This window comes from Homalodisca vitripennis, chromosome 2 (assembly GCF_021130785.1).
Source record: "Homalodisca vitripennis isolate AUS2020 chromosome 2, UT_GWSS_2.1, whole genome shotgun sequence".
NCBI lineage: Eukaryota > Metazoa > Arthropoda > Insecta > Hemiptera > Cicadellidae > Homalodisca > Homalodisca vitripennis.
In genome coordinates, this window is record NC_060208.1 from 101,441,441 (window position 1) to 101,464,864 (window position 23,424).

The 23,424-nt window shown below is 33.2% G+C and overlaps 1 protein-coding gene across 3 annotated transcripts in view; it reads right to left on the bottom strand.

Annotated features, from left to right (window-relative positions):
* LOC124354462 (putative inorganic phosphate cotransporter) overlaps positions 1-23,424 on the bottom strand; it is a 69,741-nt gene that overhangs the window by 18,796 nt on the left and 27,521 nt on the right. Inside the window, exon 1 of one of the 3 annotated variants that reach the window (XM_046804922.1) lies at positions 9,417-9,563. The exons of the other annotated variants lie outside the window; for them this stretch is intronic. Within the exon in view, the coding sequence (XP_046660878.1) occupies positions 9,417-9,444 (28 nt within the window). The 5' untranslated portion in view covers positions 9,445-9,563. Of the gene's footprint in view, positions 1-9,416; positions 9,564-23,424 lie in introns of those variants that run through there. 3 annotated transcript variants of the gene reach the window in all.

Consider the following 23,424-nt stretch of genomic DNA (forward strand, 5'->3'; position numbering starts at 1 on the left):
AAACCGCCAGATTGCACAGGGCGGTGTCGCATTATGGAGCAAACGGAAGACAACAAACTAATATAACTGTCCACGTCGGTACAACAGATTCTTTGTACACGGTACTCAACCGGAAAGTACCCGGTAGAGATTACTTCAGGTACTTTTCGATACTGGTACTTTACGCGGCACGGTCACCGCAATTACTGGCTCAAAGTACTCGGACTCGCTTAGCAGTAACAGTAAGTAGAACATGTACATGTACCATTTTATGAGTATTCTGTAACGTATGATTCTAGTCAGTAAGAGTACATTTGGTTCTCAATTATGGGAGTAACCGGTAAAGCTAGGAGCCACAAGAAGTAACAAAAACTAACCTGTCTTGACTAATTCCGCCATATTCTAATATCAAGTATTAGGTTACAAGGTTTACGGTATTAAAAGAACAGACGTCACACAGTATACTGTTTGAAACCATATATGGTTTCTGAAACCACACGCGTATCACATCTTGTATTCTGTCTGCCTTGTTTTCTTATATGATTAGAACAGTACTTGAATTATAAGTGCTAAATTGCCTTTTAGTAATATCGTTTATACGCGTTATTAATTTATCAATAGTTTTTTAAAACAACACGTCACAGCTTTAGAATCGCAGTAAAAGTAGTAGAGAAATGGGATTATGAACTTATTTAAATTAAATAATAAATTATGTGTCTATACAAAACTAAATGTTTATTACTTATAGATATCTATTTAATTAAATTATGTTTTATTAATAACAATTATTACAGTTCTCTAAATTATTTTACTATAAAGTAATTATCTTATATCATTTCGTACAAAAATGTTCTTATGTTATTTCATAGAATTTTAATTCTTCTTATTAAAAGTACAGTAAAATTCATATTTTATGTACCACTATTTTTAGTTAAGCATAGATAAAAAATTGGCTTAATTTAGCTGCTTTATTATATTAGTTTCTTTCTCTCTCTAGGGAAGTTATCTTTAAGGGTTGATACTCTGAAATAAAAAAAAAACTTTACAAATAAACATATTAAACCACCTTAACGGCTCTCTAATGTTCTTGGTACGATAGTGATGTATTTTAACAGGCGCACCACACTATTAGACTATCATATTTTCTAAGTATAAAATATAATAACAAAATTAAAACAAAAGTCAATAGTTCAAGACGCAATTCATTCAAGTCATCAGATTTAGTTTCGTGTTGATAAACTTCGGTGACCAGTTGAACTTTAACCCGACAAGTTTATTTTAAAACGAAACGTCAATTTAGCCTCCATTATATTACAGATCCCGAAATAGGATAGCGTGCCACAGCCTGATATATAAGTGTAAAATAAATACAACGTTTCAGCTATTTTTAACAAATTTGATGCATAATTAAGAAACAGTGAATCATCATAGTACAAGTGTTCTGTGATGGCCATAAATAAATTTGATAAGTTATATAAGTTCAGTGGCGTTTATATAAAATTATTTCGGAAGGTGCTGAAACATTGGGGATCGGGAATCTTACCCAGGACATTATTGAGCTTTAAGACCTCATAAATGTGTCATAACTTAAAACAAACTGCTGGATGCAATTTTAATGTTTCGTTTTCAAAATTTCGGGAGAGGGGGCATCCTTGTATACGTCCATTTTAGAAGTTATAAGTTAGCCATGAGAAGTTATAAAGATAGCGTCATCCAGATTAGTAAAGAATAGCCATAAACGGTTTATATTTCAAACGCTCGTAGACTTAGGAGGGCTTGGGGTCATAAAAACACAGAATAACAAATATATCATGTATATTCTACAATAATGAAAACTTGTAGGAATAATTTACAAAATTATTTAAATTTCCATCCAACTTTGCAAAGAGGGCACACAATAGTAGAAGCAACTTGTTTCGTTAAATCCATTTCAACGTTTTTTGTAGTTTTGGTAAACACTTGTAAATCATCCCGAACAATTTTATTAAACAAGGAAAAGATCGATAAACCCTCGTCCATGAAATACGAAGTGGGGGCTAAAAAACTAAACACAGGGACACGCTACTGATTGGAAATGACACTTTTATCTCAAGTGTTAATAATTCTGCATGTAGATTATGTCAAATTGACTTTGATAATGTGACACAGGGTGCTATAATGATATTGATAACAAAATGTCTCATTATAAATCATTGCGATACTGGTAGAGTGTACAAGGGGTAATGAGGAAAATTGTGTCCAAATTGCTTATTTTATTGGTGATTGGTGTGCCTAAAGTCCTAGTTTTTACTAATTGGTTACTAGGGCAGCATTATAAACCAAGTAGCGTCTAGTGATACACGACCACAACCTTCCAAGTCATATTGTAGAGTTCAAGATAAGACTATTTTAGTTCTACAAAAACACGACATGAGCTGTACCTGCAAATTGGCGACCTTCAAATTTAACACATACTATTTTAAAGTAGCAGATATACTACGAGTAACTCATCAAAATAGTACGTAACTGGAGATTTCAAAAGTTTCTCATACGCAAGAATCCTATTTTTGCCATAAAATATCTTTTGAGAACTTTGAAGGATGTTTTGAGGAGTAGAATATTTTATTGAACCGTTTATATTTGCGGTATTTGGCTACAGGTATCTGAATGTTTGAAAAACAAAATGGATTTGACATCGCGCACTCTTACTCTACGATGTTATTCGAGAAAATTGAGTTTTACTAAACACAAAACTTCATTTGGTGAATAGTGTTTGTTTGAAATATCATTCAACCGAAATACTGTTTATCAGAAATATTTATTGGAACAAAACGATATCGATTGTTTCAAACTAATGCATCCGGTGAACAAGAAGGGAGAAATAAAACTCTGACCCTCCTTTCCGTTATACACTTACTATACAACGCTATCAAGAGGGATAACATATGAAACGATAATTCCCTCAGATTATGTTTTTTCTAACTTAATACGCTTAAAACCGACCGTCAGACAAATAAACAAAAGATATATCACCGTTAGACAAGTAAATGAAGATAATAAAACCCGCCGCTATATGAGTCTGAACATAGTCTGATTTAACATTTATTTAAGTATTATTAAATATAATCTGAGGAAAGAGTATTATTTCATATTTTTAACTGTTTTGACACATTTCCAACTCGATCTCCAACAAAATTATTGCGGTTGATTTCAAATTTTCTCTTGAAGAAAACCCAGGTTATGTGCTACAGTACAATAAAAATTGGTTTTTGTCTACTGACTAACAGAAAAGACAGAAGTGAAACGCTGTTCCTGCAGGGCTGGCCTGTCATGATGGGCTGATGGATAGGGAGACGAGGGTACAATCCTTCCTAACAAAGCGTCAGGGGCTGTCACAATGGTGAACAGTTCTTAACACAGGAATAGAAAGTGGAAGCAAAACATAAAGGTACAAGGTTATATACGGATGCGATTCTCAAGCATATTAGTGCTTCTCAAATCTTCCAGACCTTTCACAAATTTCCTCCCAGGTTTTATGGACGTGAATGTGATTCCAAACTTTATGTGAACGTAAATTCAAGCTGGATTTTTATAAATTTATTCTCTATTATCGCCTCCCTGCTTCTCCGGAAGTTTCACATTATTTCTAACTTTTTAACCTTATAATGTTAGTTGTTGACGATTTAACAAATATATGGTCTGCTCCACATCTTAAGAATCGGTTTAGGGGAATTAGCTAAAATATATAATGTCTGAGCTGTCTTGCTGTACGTAATAATGAGCGATTGTTATTTTTTACATCATAGATTCTTATTTTTATACAAGATAATCATAAAAACTCAACCTACGAGTTTTTGAGCGGTTGCAGATGAAATGAAAATGTGATGTTACTACATGGATAATGTCTATTTTAAAGAATAAGATGGGAACTTTTTGACCAACATCTAAAAGTAAAAAATTGAGACCTACTTAATATTTCTAAAACACCAGGAAAACTTTCCATCTAATGGTAAAATTTCTCTTTCTTGTATAAAACTTTTACTATAATCTAAACAATAGATCAAAATAATGTAAAAAAACTATAACGTTGATTAATTTACACTGAAATTTACGTCTTTTGTTCCATTATTATTCTGTGATATACCTTGCTTGTAATGAATAAAATTTCCAAGAAAAAGACCCATAGTCCATATTAAATTAGATAATAAAGATGTGCACGTTAATTCACATTATACATTCCAAAATAATGTATTGCTTCGTGTAAATTATAAACTATAATAAACAGGACACTTATAATTATAGAAACTTGTAAGTATAACATGATTTTGGATATTTGCCATCGTTATATGATACGTTATACGTTTCGAGGATTGAAATACATCCTCTTTTTCAAGAGTGAAGTATTTTAAGAAATAAAGTTAATGCTGGTATGTTTGTCTCTCATATCGCCTTTTTGCATCAATACACCAATTTACATTATGTTGTCAAATTAGACGGTGGTAAGTTAATCGCCACACTTTGATTGGTTTTTAATTTTGAGTGTATACTTAACTTTTTGTTGTAAGATTTATGAACCTGAGGTAGTATTACACATGTTTGTATAATAATATCGATGGCAAATATCCATAATCATTTTATACTTACAAGTTTCTATAATTATAAGTGTCTTGCTTATAGTTTTAAATTCACACCAGTAGTGTTATATTTCTTTGTGACATATAAAGTCATCAAATACCAGCAATCCTGTTATGCTTTAAACCTATCCATCGTCAAAAACAAAGTTTAGTAGTTTGTTTTGTTAAATCAAATCCTTTAAATGTTGTTGTTTTGGTAAATATTTTGCAAACATTTTGCATCCTTAATACATAATATACGAAAAAGACGAGGTCGCTCTACCAGTGGGGGGGGGGATGGGGAGGCTTAATATATAGTTTAATGGAATTTTGACCCAAAATTCAAATCCTAGATATACATCTTGGTACTGGTTTGTTTTTATACTTTATCAAAATATTATTTCAACCATTAGAATACGTTGAAATGTAAAGACTTTTAGTCTGTGCAAAACTTTTTCGACTTTTACTCTTTCCAATTATGTATACAAAGAAAAAGGTATAAAAAGTGAGGGACAGGATTGCAATGTGACAATTTTCAGTTGAATGCAACCCCTTCGTAAAATTTTGATAGAATTTATATATACAAAAAATGGATCTAATTGATCTAGAAATTTTCTCTGGTTCTCTATTTATGGAATGTACCTTGCAGGGAGACAGAAACAAGAATAGACAGACACGTGATCGATTTTATGTAGCTGACAGTGTACAAGAACAGAGTTTCTTAGAAATAGCTGACTGCGATAAGCCTGCAATCTGTCATTGTTATGTCACGTATTCTCTCACTCATTTAGACAATCAGGGTGTTTTAGAGCCAATTACTCTGATCGATATCTTTATCGTGTTAAACGCACTTCACAGCGATTATAATGTTAGAGGTTAGACCCTAACATAGCCTGTGACTCATTTATACGTATCAAGTGTCAGGGATCTATTTCATTAACTGACATAATGGTCGAGTTTTAAATATCTGATTATTCATTACATTCAGCTACAAGTCTACAATGTTAAATAATTATTTTTCATAATGAATGTTAAGCCCGTGTAAAGTCCAAGTGCCGAGAACAAATTTGCGTTGTATAAGTACACAACATAATCTTTCTTGTAATCGATAGTTATCCTTGGAGGGAACTTCCTCTATCGATTCAACGAGAAAATTAATTGTATTCTTATACACTGCAAGAAAAATTAGTTCTTGGCTCCTGAACTACAAGGATATTTTTACTTTGAATCATAAAAAGCTACTATTTCAGTATTGTTATTAGTGCTGAATTACGACGATAACTTGATTATTGCTTATCATTCTGCAAAGATCTTCCCATGCTTATAAATCAAAACTATTTTCAAGAATTTCCATGTTACATCTTGTTGTTATTGAGTGAAACAACAACAAGCATGAGGTTAACACATTGGAATGGGTTCCGCTCCAGCTGATCTTTTAATACGCCATAATGAGGGAACAAAACAGTCGATGTCTTCTCTGGTCAACTCCCCGGCTCGTCATCCATCCAGGGTTCGACTCCCGGTATGGACTAAGCATTTAAATATTTGAATTTTGAAACTGTATTTCAGCTAGCTATGTAAACGTGCTCAGAATGAATATGTATATTTAGAACTACTATTGTTTCAATGTAGTCTTCATGAGTAGTCTTTGAAAGACTATTTTATAAGTATCTGGAGAGTAACATAAAAAATGTAGTCAACAACAAAAATCTATTAGTAACCAAATACTGTAATGTCATAAATAACGTGCCCTATGATTTTAACTAGGAAAAGGATATTTTGTTGAAGGACGCTGTAGAAGGTGAACTTAACTACTTAACATGGATTTTGGACAGGCCACACTGAGGAATTAATCGCGTGACCGTGACTCTCTCCTGAGGTGATTAATTTACTGATCTAAGAACCAAACATGGAGCCTTCTTCAGTTCCGCCGTGTTGTAAATCTTCTTCGGTGGGTTTGATAGTTCTCCACAGATTCACCTAATGTTTGTAAGAGTGTGATGACAAAACACTAAAACATTAATTCAATGCAAATTTGTCAGATTAGGAAACCTCGAAATATTTAATTTAAATTATCCATTTTTAAGAGGTTAGTTTTGAAAATTATTATAAACTCAAGAAGAAATTTTAAACCCATAAAAACGATGTTTTGTAATTTATTTTTGATTTGTGGCACCGTACTTTAAGAAATACATACTGAAACGGTTGGGAACCAAGACAATTTTAAAGGAAATACTTAATAAACTGAAACAAACGAAAACTCACAATTATCCAATAATTTGTGTATTTTTCACGAGGCCTTTCGACATCGAAGATGCCATCATCAGGTGTGTTAATTAATTCACACCTGATGATGGCATCTTCGATGTCGAAAGGCCTCGTGAAAAATACACAAATTATTGGATAATTGTGAGTTTTCTTTTGTGAAATAATAGAAAATTTATATTCCAATAAGAAGAGCTCCTCCTCCTTCATTGAAACAAACGGTTTATATTAAAACAGATAATTTAAGAAATTATAAAACAGAAATCTAACAACAGTTTGGGGCATTACCTCGTAGCGAGTTTAGAACACTGGAAAAGAGGAAAAATAATACTATTTATGAAAAAGGCCAGGTTACTGTTTAAGATGTTCTAACAGGTTCTTCTTATTACGACGCCTTCCAGCCGTAACACAATATATCATTTTAGGGAAAAATTACATTTTTGTTTTCTTATACATAGCATAAAATAAAGCAAACCCATAAAAACTACATTTTAATGCACCAATATTATGGTTTCGACCAACCTTTTTCAGTTAGGATATTCTTCAAAAGTACACATCCTATGTATACGTGTGTGTGTGTGTGTGTGTGTGTGTGTGTGTGTGTGTGTGTGTGTGTGTGTGTGTGTGTGTGTGTGTGTGTGTGTGTGTGTGTGTGTGTGTGTGTGTGTGTGTGTGTGTGTGTGTGTGTGAATTCTTGGTATTGTTTGACAAGATATAAAATTGTCACAATTTTTTCACGTAATGTGAATGTTTTTTTTAAACGCCAGATTTTTATAGATAAAGTATAAAATAAATAAATGCTGAAAGTCAATCAAACTTATAAGCTTAACCTAACCCTCATAGAATAACAACTCCTATATAGTAAACAAGCGAGAACGTTGTAACTGGACTTTCGTGCTGGAGCTCTACCCGAGTTATAGGAGGCATCCTAGAGAACGCCTTAAAAAAGTTAGATATTCGTTTTTAATTTATACTTTGGTTCCCAATTTCAGGCTAAGTATATAAAAACTAGTCATTATAATAGTGTCTAATTTCACACATTACCATTAAAATACAAAGTGTTTATTTAAAAGTCATCTCTGCTCCAGCGAAATTTCACACAGTAAAACACTTAAACAGTTTTTGACAGTTTAATTTTTTTATAATTCTCTTGATATTTGGTAAAATAATTGAAAATCAATACAAAGTTTTGTTTAAGGTCATAAATATCGCCTGTATAAAATCGTGATGCATGGTGATCACGTTAAATTGACTTGAATATCTTCAGAAAATCTTTTCGTTTTATAAAACTTTTGACTTTAACTCAATAAATAATTTTGTATGTTTTGTCCTCGGTTTAAATGTGATTTTTAATGATACGACAGCTTCGATCCCCTTTAACAACACATTAGTCGGTTTAGTTCGAATAAATCAAATTATCCATCAAAAGATTAAAGTTCAATTTAATGTAAAAATGGTTTTACATGAAGGACCCAACTTAATTTGCAAGACAGACTTCCCATTAGCATGGAATCGGTAATATGCAATGTTTGCAAAGCCTGTACTATATTTTACCACTCTTTTGTCGACTTCTTTCAACTTAATTTTTTATCAGGAAATATTGTAACCAGTCTTTCAGTTGGTTTATTGTCTGGGAGTGCACTGCACATTGTTTGTGATGCATCAATGTGTAGCTTTGCTCAGGTGTGTTGGGTTTGACTCACGAACTCTTATGTAACATCTTAATTTGATGTATCCGGCGCTAATGGTCAACCGTTTATACAGAATACCATTAAAGTAACATGTGTCGTCAAAACCAGATGTTTACCACCTAATAAAGTTAAATGTCTTTAACATTAATTTTCCTTGCAGTGCCACTTGGTTACGATTTTCAATCAAACAGTATCAATAAGATTTAATTTTAATTTTAAATATTTCAAGTTCAAGTTCAATTTGCCTCAGCTCTGACACAGTATATAGCGAATCCCGAACTCTCGGTTCTAGTTCCAGTTTCCCTACATAGAAACGATTTATTGAGGTCAGTTCACAGTTCATCTAATCTAGAGGATGGTACTGGATTACTTAATGGTTCATTCAATAAATATTTAGAATAAAAATAATTCATTTCATTCGTATTTATTTCTCAATAATTTCCGAACAGGCATTACAGAATCGACACATATATAAATAATACCTCTTTTTAAAATGAACTACAAATATCATAAAAATTCGGATTTTGAAAGTCAGCTTAAAAATCAAATAAGGGAAATTAATTATTTTAGTTATAGATATTAAAGCCTAAAATAGTGTTGAATGTCTATGCAATATGAGTATTTGAAATAATGTAATTTGTTTCAGCATTAGATATATTTAGAAATAACGATTGGTAAGTAAATAAAAATTAAACATTTTTTTATATTATGAAATGACACTGGGCGTATTCAGTTGAAAACTATCATTTACTACATGAATTTATGTGATAATATGAATATGCAATATTTTATGAAATAGAATTCCCATTTCATGTATTTCGAAACATATTTATACAAGAGTTCTGTGTTATGTGTTTCCGGAGTGCCATGAATTAATATAAATACTTACTATGCAAATTTCGTTTCTTCTCTTTCATGGTAGTTTGTAGATCGGGCCTGTCACAGTACTGCACTACCGCACTACGCCGCTGCACTGCCCTGCTGCACTGCCCCGCCACTGACTACTACTAGCCTCTGTCCACCACCGCACTGTCCAGCGAATCAATTCGCGATTCGCTCCCACCTTTTTCCCGCCGGCCGGGAGGAACATCCTCACGACCTTGTGCGAGACCGAGGTCCTGACCGTGGTCACGGTCGTGGTTTGTTTTCTTTGCGCCTCCCAGGATCAAGGACACAGCGGACCTCGTGTTGCCTGCCGGCAGGACACGCGCCGGAAACACCTTCTCACTTCCGGAAGAACAGTCACTATTTTTTACACTTTGTTTCACATTCTAAACACATCAACCGAGTGTGTTGGGAAATATAAACACCATACAGGAAATTTTAATAGAGTGTAGTTTCCGAAGGTTAATTCGTATTTGTTATCAAGGACGCAGGTTTGTTATCAGGTCATAAGATTGATCAATTGTGTATGTTGGCAAAACTGTTATACTTTTAAAGTTTTGTTGCCGATATGTTTTTCTTATAATTTAGTCTGAATTATGGACCCGACAGGTTCTTTTTAAAATCTGCCGTTGTTCGTCTGTGCGATAACTCTGGATATGAAGGTCCCAGAGGCTTGAACATGGGACATAGGATCCTATTGGTCCAATGAAGGACCGTATTGAATTTGGAGTGAAGAGGTCAAAGATGAGAAAAATAACAAGTAAAATTATAATTTTTTTTTATTATTGATAATCACGATGGCAAAAATCAATGGCTAAGGGAATAAATTAATGAAATAACATGTTTTATTATACGCCACTTTAACGTGTGACATAAAACATGTGGCCAAACTGCTGGCAAACTACTGGCAAACATGTTGGCTGACCGTCATTTAAGCCTGTTAGTCAGTGGGGTGGTTCTGTTGGTCAGTGGTTCTCTTTTGTTTGCCGGAGGGATCTGAAAACCATTTTCTGTATGATTGACTGCCTATCAATTTCAAGAATGAAGTAGGGTACTGCCTTGAATTTTGCATGCAACCTCGTGAAGCATGTTGCACAACATGTAGTGTGAGTTAACCTTATATTAAATTGAAAAGAAATTATAAGTAAGTTTCTATTAAATAGAAAAGAAAAGAAAAGTAAAAAGAAAAAAGTAAAAAAATTAAAAAGAAAAGAAAAGTATAAAAAAGAGTAAGTTTCTATTAAATAGAAAAGAAATTGCAAAAATTTAATTACAAATTAAAAAATGAAGATTTTACATTCAAACTGTTAATTACTCACTTTTAAAGTATAAACTCGTTTTTATCTCTGTCGTTTGAATACAAACATTTGCAGATATATCCCTACACAAAAATAGAAACCATTTTTTAATACTGAAACACTAAAAATTACTGTTTGAAATTATGATTTTTCAAAGAGTGACGTATAGTATTTTGGATTTAATAACCTTGTAAACTATGCTGTAATGTAGAAGTGTAATAAATGTGTTCTCATTGTGAACAATAGTAAATAAACGTTGTACAGAGGTAAGAAATTTTACACATTTTATGTGTAGAATAATGAACAGGCTAATTCACGCTGAATTATGAGTTAGAACGCTTAACACTAAGCTGTATCGCATACACACTTAAAAAAACTCACTCATAATCCTAATTACATCATTCTTTTTACACTACACCAATAATCGTATATAACAGGTAACCAAGACGCTCACTAAGTCCGCTATGCATGCACAACTGTGGTAGGTTACTGTTGTTTCCACAAGTACAATACTTAACAAACACTCATTTAGTTTCTTGTAATCAATTAAAGCAGCTCTTTTTAATTCCACACGTCATTTTCCATTGCACATATATCAACCAAACAATAACCAATTTAGCTAGAGCTATTCCATTGTTCTACGGCCATAAAAATAAACACCGCACCGCGTCGCATTTGGAAAAGAACAGTCAATAAATGTTCATTTGTAAAAACTTGTACAAACCGCAATCCAAAATTTGATGGCCGGTCTTGGGTCATCGACAGTGTAATATGGAATGCAAACCGAAAGTCAAGCAGAACCTGACTGAGAAGGTACGAAATGTTCAACTTGATTGTTGTTTTGAGGTAGACTGCGCAGCTAAAACTCGCCAAGCTGAAGGCACGGGAAGACGCTAATGCTTAAGCTTAAGCTACAAACTCTCTCGAGCATTATATTGACCATACTTATTGGTTGTATATAGATAAGAAGATTGGAATGACGTTATTTTTAGGTTAATTTTTCTAATTTTTATAACAGTGGTGGAAGTTATAGTTGTTAGTTTAAAAACGATTTATTAAATTTGAATGAAGATATGGTTAGATAGATTTACAATATTTGTTTACTCTCTCGAGTTTTTCCCGGCACACTCATATGGTCGGAGGGATTCATGATCAGACCCTCTAGACTTACGGTTCTGACTACATTTGAACAAACGTGACCATAATTTCAATTAATTTGATGAATGAACAAAACCAACCTACAATTCCTACTAATCGTATCTACATACTACATCTACCAAGCACCACCACTAGCCGAGATAGTTAGTTGCCTATTGAGGGTCTAACAAGTGTTTATAATTTGTAAGATGTGTCATGTTCAACATATGTTTCTTTGATATTCGTACTGATATTCTTGACACTGTCCCCCATTTCTTACATCGTACAGGTTGTATAAGGTGTTTTTCAAAGTGTCCGGAGGGAGACTTCAGTCTCATCTCCTTTACTTACTCCTTTGTGTTTTGACTTTATTTTTTGTAACAAGAAAATAACAGTATATCGTGAACTAATTTTGTATGGTTATATGAAAATTAAACATGGATTATCATTGGCGTTTTTGTGTGTTGAAATAGCCCACAAAATAAAGTACACTATTATGTAGAATGTCGATCAAAAATATGTTGATCAAAGATTAATTTATATGTTATTATTCGAGTGGATTTTTTTTATTATTACAAGAACATAAATTATAAAACAAATATTTTCTAAAAGTGATTCATTTTCAAAAGTAACCAATATTTATACTTACATTCAAAACTCTTGTTATATTTAAATAAACAAGCATTTTGTTACCTTTTGTTAAGTGCTTGCAAAAAGGAAGGTACTACGAGGTACTCGTATATAAACCTTACCATAAGTGTTTTCACTTTTTTACAAACAAATTTCAAATGATTTTACTAATTTGATGTATTAAATAATAAGGTACAAAATCATTACAAAATTGTTATTTTATTATAAACTATATTGTCCAAATGATACTTTGTTTATCTAAATTTAAAAGTGTTAGAAGGATAAATAATAGGATAGAAACTAAAAAGCATTTGAATGAGTTGTAATAATCTTAAAATGGGACATCTCCCATAACGCTACGATCGAAATTAAGAGCGAAAATGTGTATGAGGTTTAACATTGGTCTTATGGGGAAAAACTCAAGATAGTTTTAATCCAGACAGGCACTTAACTCATTCGAAAGTTATCGTGTGAACAGGCGGATACTCACAATGCAGAGCTGTCCTTTCAACTGGTAGAGAGACTCCGCTAACGCTCAGCCAATTAAATTTCGCGGTAACTAATTTTAGATATACAATACTTGTACGCTTTAATGCTTCGAACCTAGATTTTAATAACTCTATTGTACTCTTTCTTTGTAAATCTTCTGCACTTAAATTGATAAATTGAACCTAGGTCACTTGCGTAAAACCATGTAAATGAACGAAAACTGCTTTATCTAGTGACAAACATCTATGATTTTTAGGTAGCAGAAGGTATTCCCTCTGTTTTAAGGACACCATCCTAGGCCTATGCAAACACTAATGTAAGTACATACACGAGTTATTATGTAAAGCAGTAAATTGCATATTATAGCACTGTTTTCCAGTTCTAAGCTATATTCAAAATTTTGAGACAGTCTTTCCAAAGTTAGTTTAAAGCTTAAAAACCTTTACCGTTTAACTTCATGTGCAGATAAGATTGCCAATTAATCTATTGTACAATTATTGTCTAGCGATAATACATGTTGTTAAACTAATGTACAATTACTATCTAGCTATAATACATGTAGTTAAGCTAAATGTCAATGGTTTGTATAAAATCAAGAAATCTAACAATGTAACTCAATCACATGTGTTTATAAGCTACTGGGGAGATGATTCACCTTCACCACAAAGCTCTGCTTATTAATTTATTTCCTCTTCTTTTTTACTGATACTCTCGTTGCCAAAAGATCCATGTGATCGGAGTCCATTTTGACTGACAGAGATTGAGTTTCACAATGAATCAATGAGTACTATTTTCAGTACCAATGTAGTGATAGTTGAGAGTTTAACCACAAATATAAGCCTCTTTACTCGTTCGACAATTATCGAGCGCACCGACAGACTTAAATCGGATTTCGTTCATCAATGGCGGGACTTCACTAAGCCTTTAGGCAAAAAATTCTAATATACTCCTACTTGACATATAAAGAATTCCCGTGATCTGGAGTAACTGATGTAACAATCTTAGCTTTGAAATCAACGCTATTCAAATAACGTTTACATGTTAACCAATTAAAAGTTATCATTGCAGGAATTTTAGAGATTAGATAGACAAACGTTTATCTCCGTTATCTCTAGTGAAACACTATCATGGTGATAGGAATGCCGTGTGTTCATGAAATAGTGTGGAGGAAGGAGGGAGTGCTTAAGGCGGAAGCCTAATACGAAAATATTAGATAATTGTGTTTGAATGTAATATTATTTGATTCCTCACCTAAAATATTTAATTTACTAAAATTCACTAATGAAGTTTTAATTGTAGCACAACTTATATCAGGTACGGTACTATCATTCTCCAGGTCGTACGTTTACTACAATCGTTATTGTGATGGTTTTTACAGCTTATTTTTAAAACCCATTAAATATCTCACCTTTTCACATACAGGATTTTAAAAAGTAATAATTTATCTCAAATGCGTTTTAATAAGGCAAAAGAAAAAACTCTCTACTCTTCTTCTGAAGTTAGACATTTAAAATTCGTTTTTAAGCTAGTTTTTACATATTTCGTGTTTTCCAAAAAAGGAGGGTAGAAAGGTGTTATAAAATGTCGTGATGACTAATTGTGAGACGTTAAATTATCACATAATTTTAAATCTATATCTTTTACCATCTTTTGGAAACAAGCCAACTATCTTCATATAGTCAAATGATCACTTCCTGACCAGTTTTTATTTTATTTCACTGTCAAAAACGTCAGAAGTTGGTGTATGTTTTAACGCTTAGGTGATTGCAGTATGAAACAGTCTCTGTTTTTCTATTTAACTTTTAATTCTCACCACTTGCAATTGGAATCTCGTACGTATTTACTTGATTAAATTTTCAAGTTATTCACCATCTATTAATAACCCTTGTAAACTATAAATTGTCTCGAGAAGACATTTAAAAAATCAGAAGTGTAAATTGTGAATAGAATAACATCCGATATACAGAATTATCTACAGCATAGAGATAAGCGTAGAAAAATTAAAACTTTGGCACAATAGTGGGGCCTAACAACACACTAAATGGGTTTAAAATCCATTACAGTATTACATCTAAGGGTACTTTTTGTTCTCAAGATTTGTTCTTAATCAACACAAACACGTTTTACATATATGGTGGTTGTAAAATAATCCTTTGTTTATTACTGCCAATAATTGATAATTTGAAACTATACTAAGTGGCATCGTTAATTTTACAATAATAAAACATAACGTTTCGAGTATCACATTCTAACCTCTTATTCATGCGTAAAAAAACCTTAAAGCACAAGTTTAAACATACATAAAAATTAAAAACTGATGAATACGTGAGGATGAACTCCCCCGTCTGGTTAATGACAGAATAAGGACACACACTTTATGGGGTTTTTAATTCTTTATGATTTACGTATTTTTTACATGCCTTAATTTTTATCACTTGAGAACGTGAAACATCGTGATTTTTGTAACAATTATGACAGCAAATAAAAGGAAACCTGTTATCCTTTTATAAAAAGAAGTTATATTTCCAATTCCTAGAAAATAATGTTTTACAATTTTAAGAAAATGTATTATATATTACCGTAATCAAATAGTGAGTTACAGACGGACACAGCAAGCAGGAGTTGGCCCTCAAAGTTAAGTTAACGATATTGGCTGCTGATGCTCGGGAGAGGTGGAAGGTGGAAGAACAGGGGTTGTGTAGTATCTATGTTAATATTGTATCCCATCTACCTATTGTAAAATTAAGACGCTTTTTATTGTTTGTTAACCATAATTTATTTAATTATATTTAAGATAAATCACTAAGGAAGTTGTTTTTTATGGTGTGTAATCTTCCATGCACACAAGCCGTCAAAAACCAAGAAGGAATACTTTAATGTATTTGTTAAACATTTGAATGAACTTGCATGTAGCCAAAAATCATCACTAGGATACTCAGCGAAGTGACATTTTCCTTGCCCGGTTCCCTATACGATCTTAACCTCGAAATTAGATTTGCTGGCGTCGCAAATAATTGTGGGCTCATGGTCCGTGATTGGAGAGGAATACTGTAATGTATTTGTTTAACATTTGAATGAACTTGCTTGTAGCCAAAAATCATCACTAGGATACTCAGCGAAGTGACATTTTCCTTGCCCGGTTCCCTATACGATCTTAACCTCGAAATTAGATTTGCTGGCGTCGCAAATAATTGTGGGCTCATGGTCCGTGATTGGAGAGGAATACTGTAATGTATTTGTTTAACATTTGAATGAACTTGCTTGTAGCCAAAAATCATCACTAGGATACTCAGCGAAGTGACATTTTCCTTGCCCGGTTCCCTATACGATCTTAACCTCGAAATTAGATTTGCTGGCGTCGCAAATAATTGTGGGCTCATGGTCCGTGATTGGAGAGGAATACTGTAATGTATTTGTTTAACATTTGAATGAACTTGCTTGTAGCCAAAAATCATCACTAGGATACTCAGCGAAGTGACATTTTCCTTGCCCGGTTCCCTATACGATCTTAACCTCGAAATTAGATTTGCTGGCGTCGCAAATAATTGTGGGCTCATGGTCCGTGATTGGAGAGGAATACTGTAATGTATTTGTTTAACATTTGAATGAACTTGCTTGTAGCCAAAAATCATCACTAGGATACTCAGCGAAGTGACATTTTCCTTGCCCGGTTCCCTATACGATCTTAACCTCGAAATTAGATTTGCTGGCGTCGCAAATAATTGTGGGCTCATGGTCCGTGATTGGAGTCGGCGGTAATTGTTCCCCAGCCATTGTCGGATTGAGACACGTGAAATTACCGTGAGCTTCCGGGAAACAAGGAAACATAACAGTGGAATAGAACGTCTAAGAGGAAAGAGTTAACTTGTGTTTTAGTTGCAAAATAGAATCGACACCTTTTGAGGATTTAATCACTTGTTATATTTTCAGTAAATATATTATTCAGGCTTTGACGATAAGCAAACTCCACTGGTTTTATAAAAAATGGTATTATATTTTTAAGTTGGTCTGTATTTTGCTTAGAAAATGTACATCTCTCTCAAAACTGCAAATTTTATTATGAGTGTTTGGTCAAGTAAATAAATTGCTAACTTTTATTCAAAACTGTTCCAGATTTTTAATAACAAAAATTGAATGTCAAACATGTCATTGTTAAAAATAAATAGTCATTGTTATGGGGTTTAGACGTACTGAATTTGTCTAATTTGTCCTTATTTTTTGTAGAAAGGTAGCTCGAAACTGTTTGAACTAATAGTGAAAAGTACAGAAAATGTTCACTAAAATTAGTACATTTTGGAGGTATATTTAAAACTTAGTATTCCTGGAAAAAGTTTACATTTCATCATCAAGAATGTTAAACAGCAACGTAAATAAACCAATTTAAAAATAAATAGTATATTGTTTGGTTTGGAATATCCTCAAGGAATAATAAAGATAGAAAACTTTTAAATGTTATCTGGGTGTACAAGTGAGTTGAATGGACCAGTGACAATACAGCTCCTTTATTACAGGATGCCAGGTTTTGACAGTTTAATGCTGTCTTCTTTGTTGAAGGTATCCTATTTATTGATTATATCTAAGTCTTGTTATCCTTGAATAACAAAGGGGAACTTTTGCATGATCTATTCTTTTGACAAGTTCTATTGCTATTTTTGTTTTTTATTGTGTTGCACTATGGCCGATTTTTCTATCTGGGCGTTTTTTGTAATTAATGTCTTCATTAATTCGCGTAGATATTACAACTTTTGTTTCTCCGTTATGGACTGACCTACGGTATGGAATCTCTTAGACTTGAGATGTTATACAGTAGAATCGCGTCCTTCCTTGTCTCAAACAGTTCCTCCATGTTGCGCCATAGCCTGTTTGAATGCAATTTGGATATTATCTTTTTAATATTTTAACTTTTTCCATTGTGACTCTTCATTTCGATTCATATCTAATTGTGGCACATTTCACTGAACGGTGGTAATATGTATCCGGAAAATACTGTTTCCTTCACAATGATTCCATCGTCTAAACAAACTTCAAAGGACCTAAATTTCGCAATTGGTTTTTAAGGCTTTGTATTTAAGGTGTATTGTAATGTACTCTGTGATGTCCTCTTATTTGCGTTTAAATTATTTTATCAGATATGTAGATATGCATTAATTAATGTGTTCGTATTAACTTCTGAGAAGATTGAGATTATAACTATAGATTATTGTGGAAAACTTGATAATCATGATACCGGTTGCGTAAGTGTAAAAAATAAAATTTACAAATTCGTAGTTTATATTCCAGCGGTAAAAGATATTTCTAATTACAATTGTAAAGTTCAAATGCTCAGCTTTGGACTACGATGTATGTATAAGTCAGTGTATGACGAGTATTCACTAGCCTTGTTAATTAACATACCAGTTTTAATACAGTTACGAGTCTCTCTATCAGTCAGGTAGGAGGTGCAGATAAGGCACGTTTAGACAAGATTAGCTCACGCCTGACCCGTGGTACCTTGAACGCGAGGAAGTTTTTTCAATTCACAATTCATGACCCAGATTGTCTGACATCTCCAACTTTAAAAATGTAGTAATGCTGGTCCCTATCGAATTATATATTTCAATTTGAAATGAGTAAAACCAAATAATACATGCAGGACTTGTTGGAATTATTATTTCTGCAAATCCGTATTTTATCGTACAGTTTGTTAAAGACTAAGAGTAGACCGTCTTTTAATTTTAAATACACTCCGTAATTACAATATTATTATTATTCGTATCATATTTCCGAAATAAACACTAATTATTTATGGTGATAGTTGTTGATTTACTGTGGACATAACATCATTAATACCAAATAGTTGCGTTTACAGGTATTTTTTTTTTTTTTTTAACATATATCACGTTATTCTTCGTTATCAAAACAATACAATAAACTGTCTAGTATTTATGGACTAAATGCATGTCACATCTTATCTTCCACCTAATAACATCACATCATTAATACCAAATATTCGCGTTTACAGGTATTTTTACATTTATCACATTATTCTTCGTTATCAAAACCAAAACAATACAGTAAACTGTCTAGTATTTATAGTCTAAATGCATGTTAAATTTTTCTTTCACCTAATAACGTATTTCTAAGGCATATAATCCTTTTTATAATTTTACTCAGTAAGACCCATAAATAAGCAAAAAAGAAATATTTTTGTGAATCTTCAATTACTTTTTTATTTGTAAGTAATATATAAGTAAAATAATGTACAATATATTGAAATTTTTAACTGTTTCAATCCTCGACATTGTTAAAATCAGATTGTGACTAAATGAGGGTTGAACTGACGAGGGTTGAAGAATCTTATTCGAGAACAAATATTTTGTCACAATAAAAATACCTCGCATTCTAAGAATCACCAGGATATAAAATTATGACAATTTTATTACAAAGAAACGGCATCGTAACAATATTATCCCGCTTAAAATCTCATCATCATTAGTCCCATTTTCAAATTCTGTGTAAATTAGATTATAATTGGCTCCTAATGACGTGTTGCTGTAGTGTCCACGAGATAGATATCCAAACCTGCGCTGTGTCATCTGATTTTGACACAGCGATATATACGTTTAGTACGAGTAGTAGCGGTTTGCCTTGGATATTACCGGACAGAGGACCAAGTCACATCAGCTCGTATTGCAGGAGACTTATAAACATAGACAACTCACAGCGTCGCAAGTGTTGGGTGGTTTGCAGAGTAAGAAGGAGGGGTTCAAAAGTATAGCTATTTTAAAATTAGTTTTATAACCAACTAATGGTAATTTTAATATAACGAGAATGATCTAAACTAAAAAAGTGAGATATTTGAATGTATAAAAATAATTTTACTGTTTTATCAACAACTTTCTATAATGAAACTTTTGGACTAGTTTATAAATATTCACTTTCTACTCGTATGATGTATGAAACTGAATTTTCTTTTCATAAAGTTTTTGAAATTCTATGAGCATTTTATTTTAAATTCCAATAATTGGTTTAAAATCTGTAGTCAGATGGTGCTACCCGTAACCACCAAAATACAAATTTTGTTACTTTTAAACAATTAATACGTTCGACGATCTTAAGCATGGCGCACACTGCAGACGCGCCGCGCCGCGCCGAACCGCGCCGCCTTTTGGAAAGTTCCGCTGACCGTCGCACATACTGGGCGCGCTGGGCGCGCCGAACTCCTTCCCTCACCACAGCTGCAGTGCGATGTGCAGTCATATGGTTATGTTGTGTCGTTTGTTTAATAATTTACACGATGAGCAGCTCTGAAAATGAAGATCTGTTTTTATTTTGTCTTCTTCAATCAGAAGAGGAGAAGAGACAAACAACAATGTGAATTCATCCTATAAATGAGAAAAGGAAAAAAATACGGGGAAATTCACCACCTTTTCCCCGATTTATTAAAGGACAAACGGAAATGTTTCCAATATTTCAGAATGTCCCCCGAAAAGTTTTATGAACTATTGAACATGCTTAGGCCTTTAATTGAAAAACAAGACACATATTTTAGAAGACCAGTATCACCTGAAGAAAGGCTTGCGGTTTGTTTAAGGTAAGTTATTAACTAAGTCTTTACTAAATACCAAAATATGGATAAGCTTATAATAAAGTAGTTTTTATTAAAATGTATGCAAATAATGTTTTGTAAATTTTAATATTTTCAGAAACCACAATTTACTCATTAATTTTTTTTTCTTCTTCGGTTAGAAAACATAACATCAAATGTGTTTTCAGCAATAAATTATTATTTAACAATGTATCCCTGTTCAGGGCTTTTTTAATAAGCAATAGGCTATTTGTTTCAAAAAATGTAATGTATTTTATCTGTAAGAAAGCAAAGTTTTAAAAATAACACACAAATTATGCATACAGTACTTCCTACATATTACAATGAGTTTTATCATGTGCCGTTGTATCACTTGACCCTGCTGAGTTTGAGGTGTATGAATAGTTACTGGATCCATCAGGTGAAACAGCAAACCGTCCCTCTTGTGCCCCTGGGTATTGTCCCATCTGACCAATAGGAGATGGTAGTTGCGGCATATATTGGGTTGTCTGAAAAGGAACTGCTGTGGGTGTAGGATCTGCGTGTAGAGAAATGAATGAGCGGTGTTATATGACCCAGAAATGGCCTCTAGCTCTGCAACATGAATTATTCTGGAAATGTTAGATTTTTACGTCGACTGCTATACCTCACCGACGATGGCCGAGGTAGTACGAAGACACCCGAAGGTAACCGCGGCTAAGAAACGGTTCCGCTGCCAACGCACACTGTAGACGCGCCGCGCCGCGCCGCGCCGCCCCAGCGGAACAAATTCCGCTCGACTTCTCCCAAGAGTTCTGGCAGCGGAATTATTCCGCGGCGGACGCGGCTGCGCGGCGCGGCGCGGCGCGGCGCGCTCTAGTGTGCGCACTCCCATTTGAACACATGCAAACTATTAAGCCGGAATTATTTCCAAAAGGCGGCGCGGTTCGGCGCGGCGCGGCGCGTCTACAGTGTGCGCCGTGCTTTAATGTTTGGAAACGATTTACTTAAAAAAATGATGCCCGTTTCGCACCCGTAGTATAGAACCAACTCGTTACTTGTTGGGGTTCTAAAAATCTCAATTAATGTTACATCTATTTCACATCATTATCATCATCTATAGTACATAATTCAGCTAGGAAGAACTGAAAACATTTCATAGAATCCCCAAGCATACAGTACAAGCTGGTACTCGCGGCTTCACTCGCGTCTTCCCGTTTCCCGTGGCCTAGTTTTAGGATCTCGTTTTTCATCGTGCTACATTACTCTAATCCCCCTTTTATTTACAGATTAAAACTAAAAAATATACAGAATAAAAACTAAACATGGTAGTGCTAAAGTCTGAAAATGAATACGTATCAATATCTTTGAAATGAGTAATCCTAATAGTATTATAAATGCGAAAGGGCCTTTGTGTTTGTTTTGTTTTTAAGCGTAAACTACTCAACCGATTGTACCGAAATTTTACATGGACATTCTTTCGATTCCTGGGATGAATATATATGCCTATTCTGGTTTCGAAAATCCCTCCGCCCCACTGGTCTTTAAAGTAACGAACAATGCCATCTTGATCTCTAAAATTGTGTAATATTAATTGAATGAAAATGAATTATAATCAACTGTTCTGTGTAAATTTATTATTTATAAAGCTATATATATATATATATATATATATATATATATATATATATATATATATATATTATATATGAATCATATTATTTATAAACTTATTATTTTCTATTTGTTTACATTTATATTGAGTAAATTGTGTAAAGAGTATATTTTTTATTATTAATTCGAAATTTAGATTTCAGCCAATAAATAAATACTAATCTACCTTAGAAAATATTCTAAACATAAGAAGGTCAGAATTTGACTCCGAACACTCCCTTTGAAGCAGTTGAAAAGAACTATATTAAATGAATTTAGATGAAGAGAAGCAAAATCAACTTTAGAAAAAAAAAATATTCATACCGGAGCAGATTAAAATAAACAGATTGTTATACTTTTAATCTAACAATCTGTTTATTTTAATCTACTCCAGTATGAATATTTTTTTCTAAAGTTGATTTTGCTTCTCTTCATCTAAATTCATTTAATATAGTTCTTTTCAACTGCTATTTTTTTAAATATATTTTCTTGATCGTGTCAACAGGCAAACTCAACATTAGCGTCGGAAATATAATTAACTCGAACCAAAAGTGCTAATACAGGTGCAAAACCTACGAAATTGTGAGCAAAGCCGCGGGTAACTGCTGGTATCTCTTAAATCGACAAACTAAATACAGTAGCATTATTTTTAAATATAACATTCTTATAACCGCTCTTAACTCCTGCAGACTTGTCGATACTTTTACTACTACACAGATTTGTATGCACTTCACATCTGATTATTGTAGGCGTTCTTTAACTCTGAATGCTATTATTTGTAGAAAGAAGATTCTTCTTTTCCCTACTTAGATGAGGCGTTGCTTTGGCAATGACTCTGCTGAGAAACTCATAAGAGTTATTTTATAAGTAAGGTAGAAATTACTTCAATTTAACGTTCCATCATTAGACGTAACATGTGTGTTTTTAAATTCGTTGTAACCGTATAAAAAAATATTATTGTAAAAATCTACACATTCACCAAAAGTACACTCCCTCAATATAGAAGGGCCCCAGGGAATGTTTAACAAAATTTATAATTTAATAATTTTTTCAATCAAATTTTTTTTCATTTCAATGGTTTTAGTACATGTTGTCTTGTAACGGAAAACGAGTGAGGCTTCACCTGTTGTTCCCCTTGGGTCTGCTGCTGTGAAGCGGTGATGAAATGAAGGCATGAACAAATGTGTTCGTGTCTGAGAATAGACGTGAATACATATTCCACCATCATAACGAAATCCAAGCCATCTCTGAGTACAGCA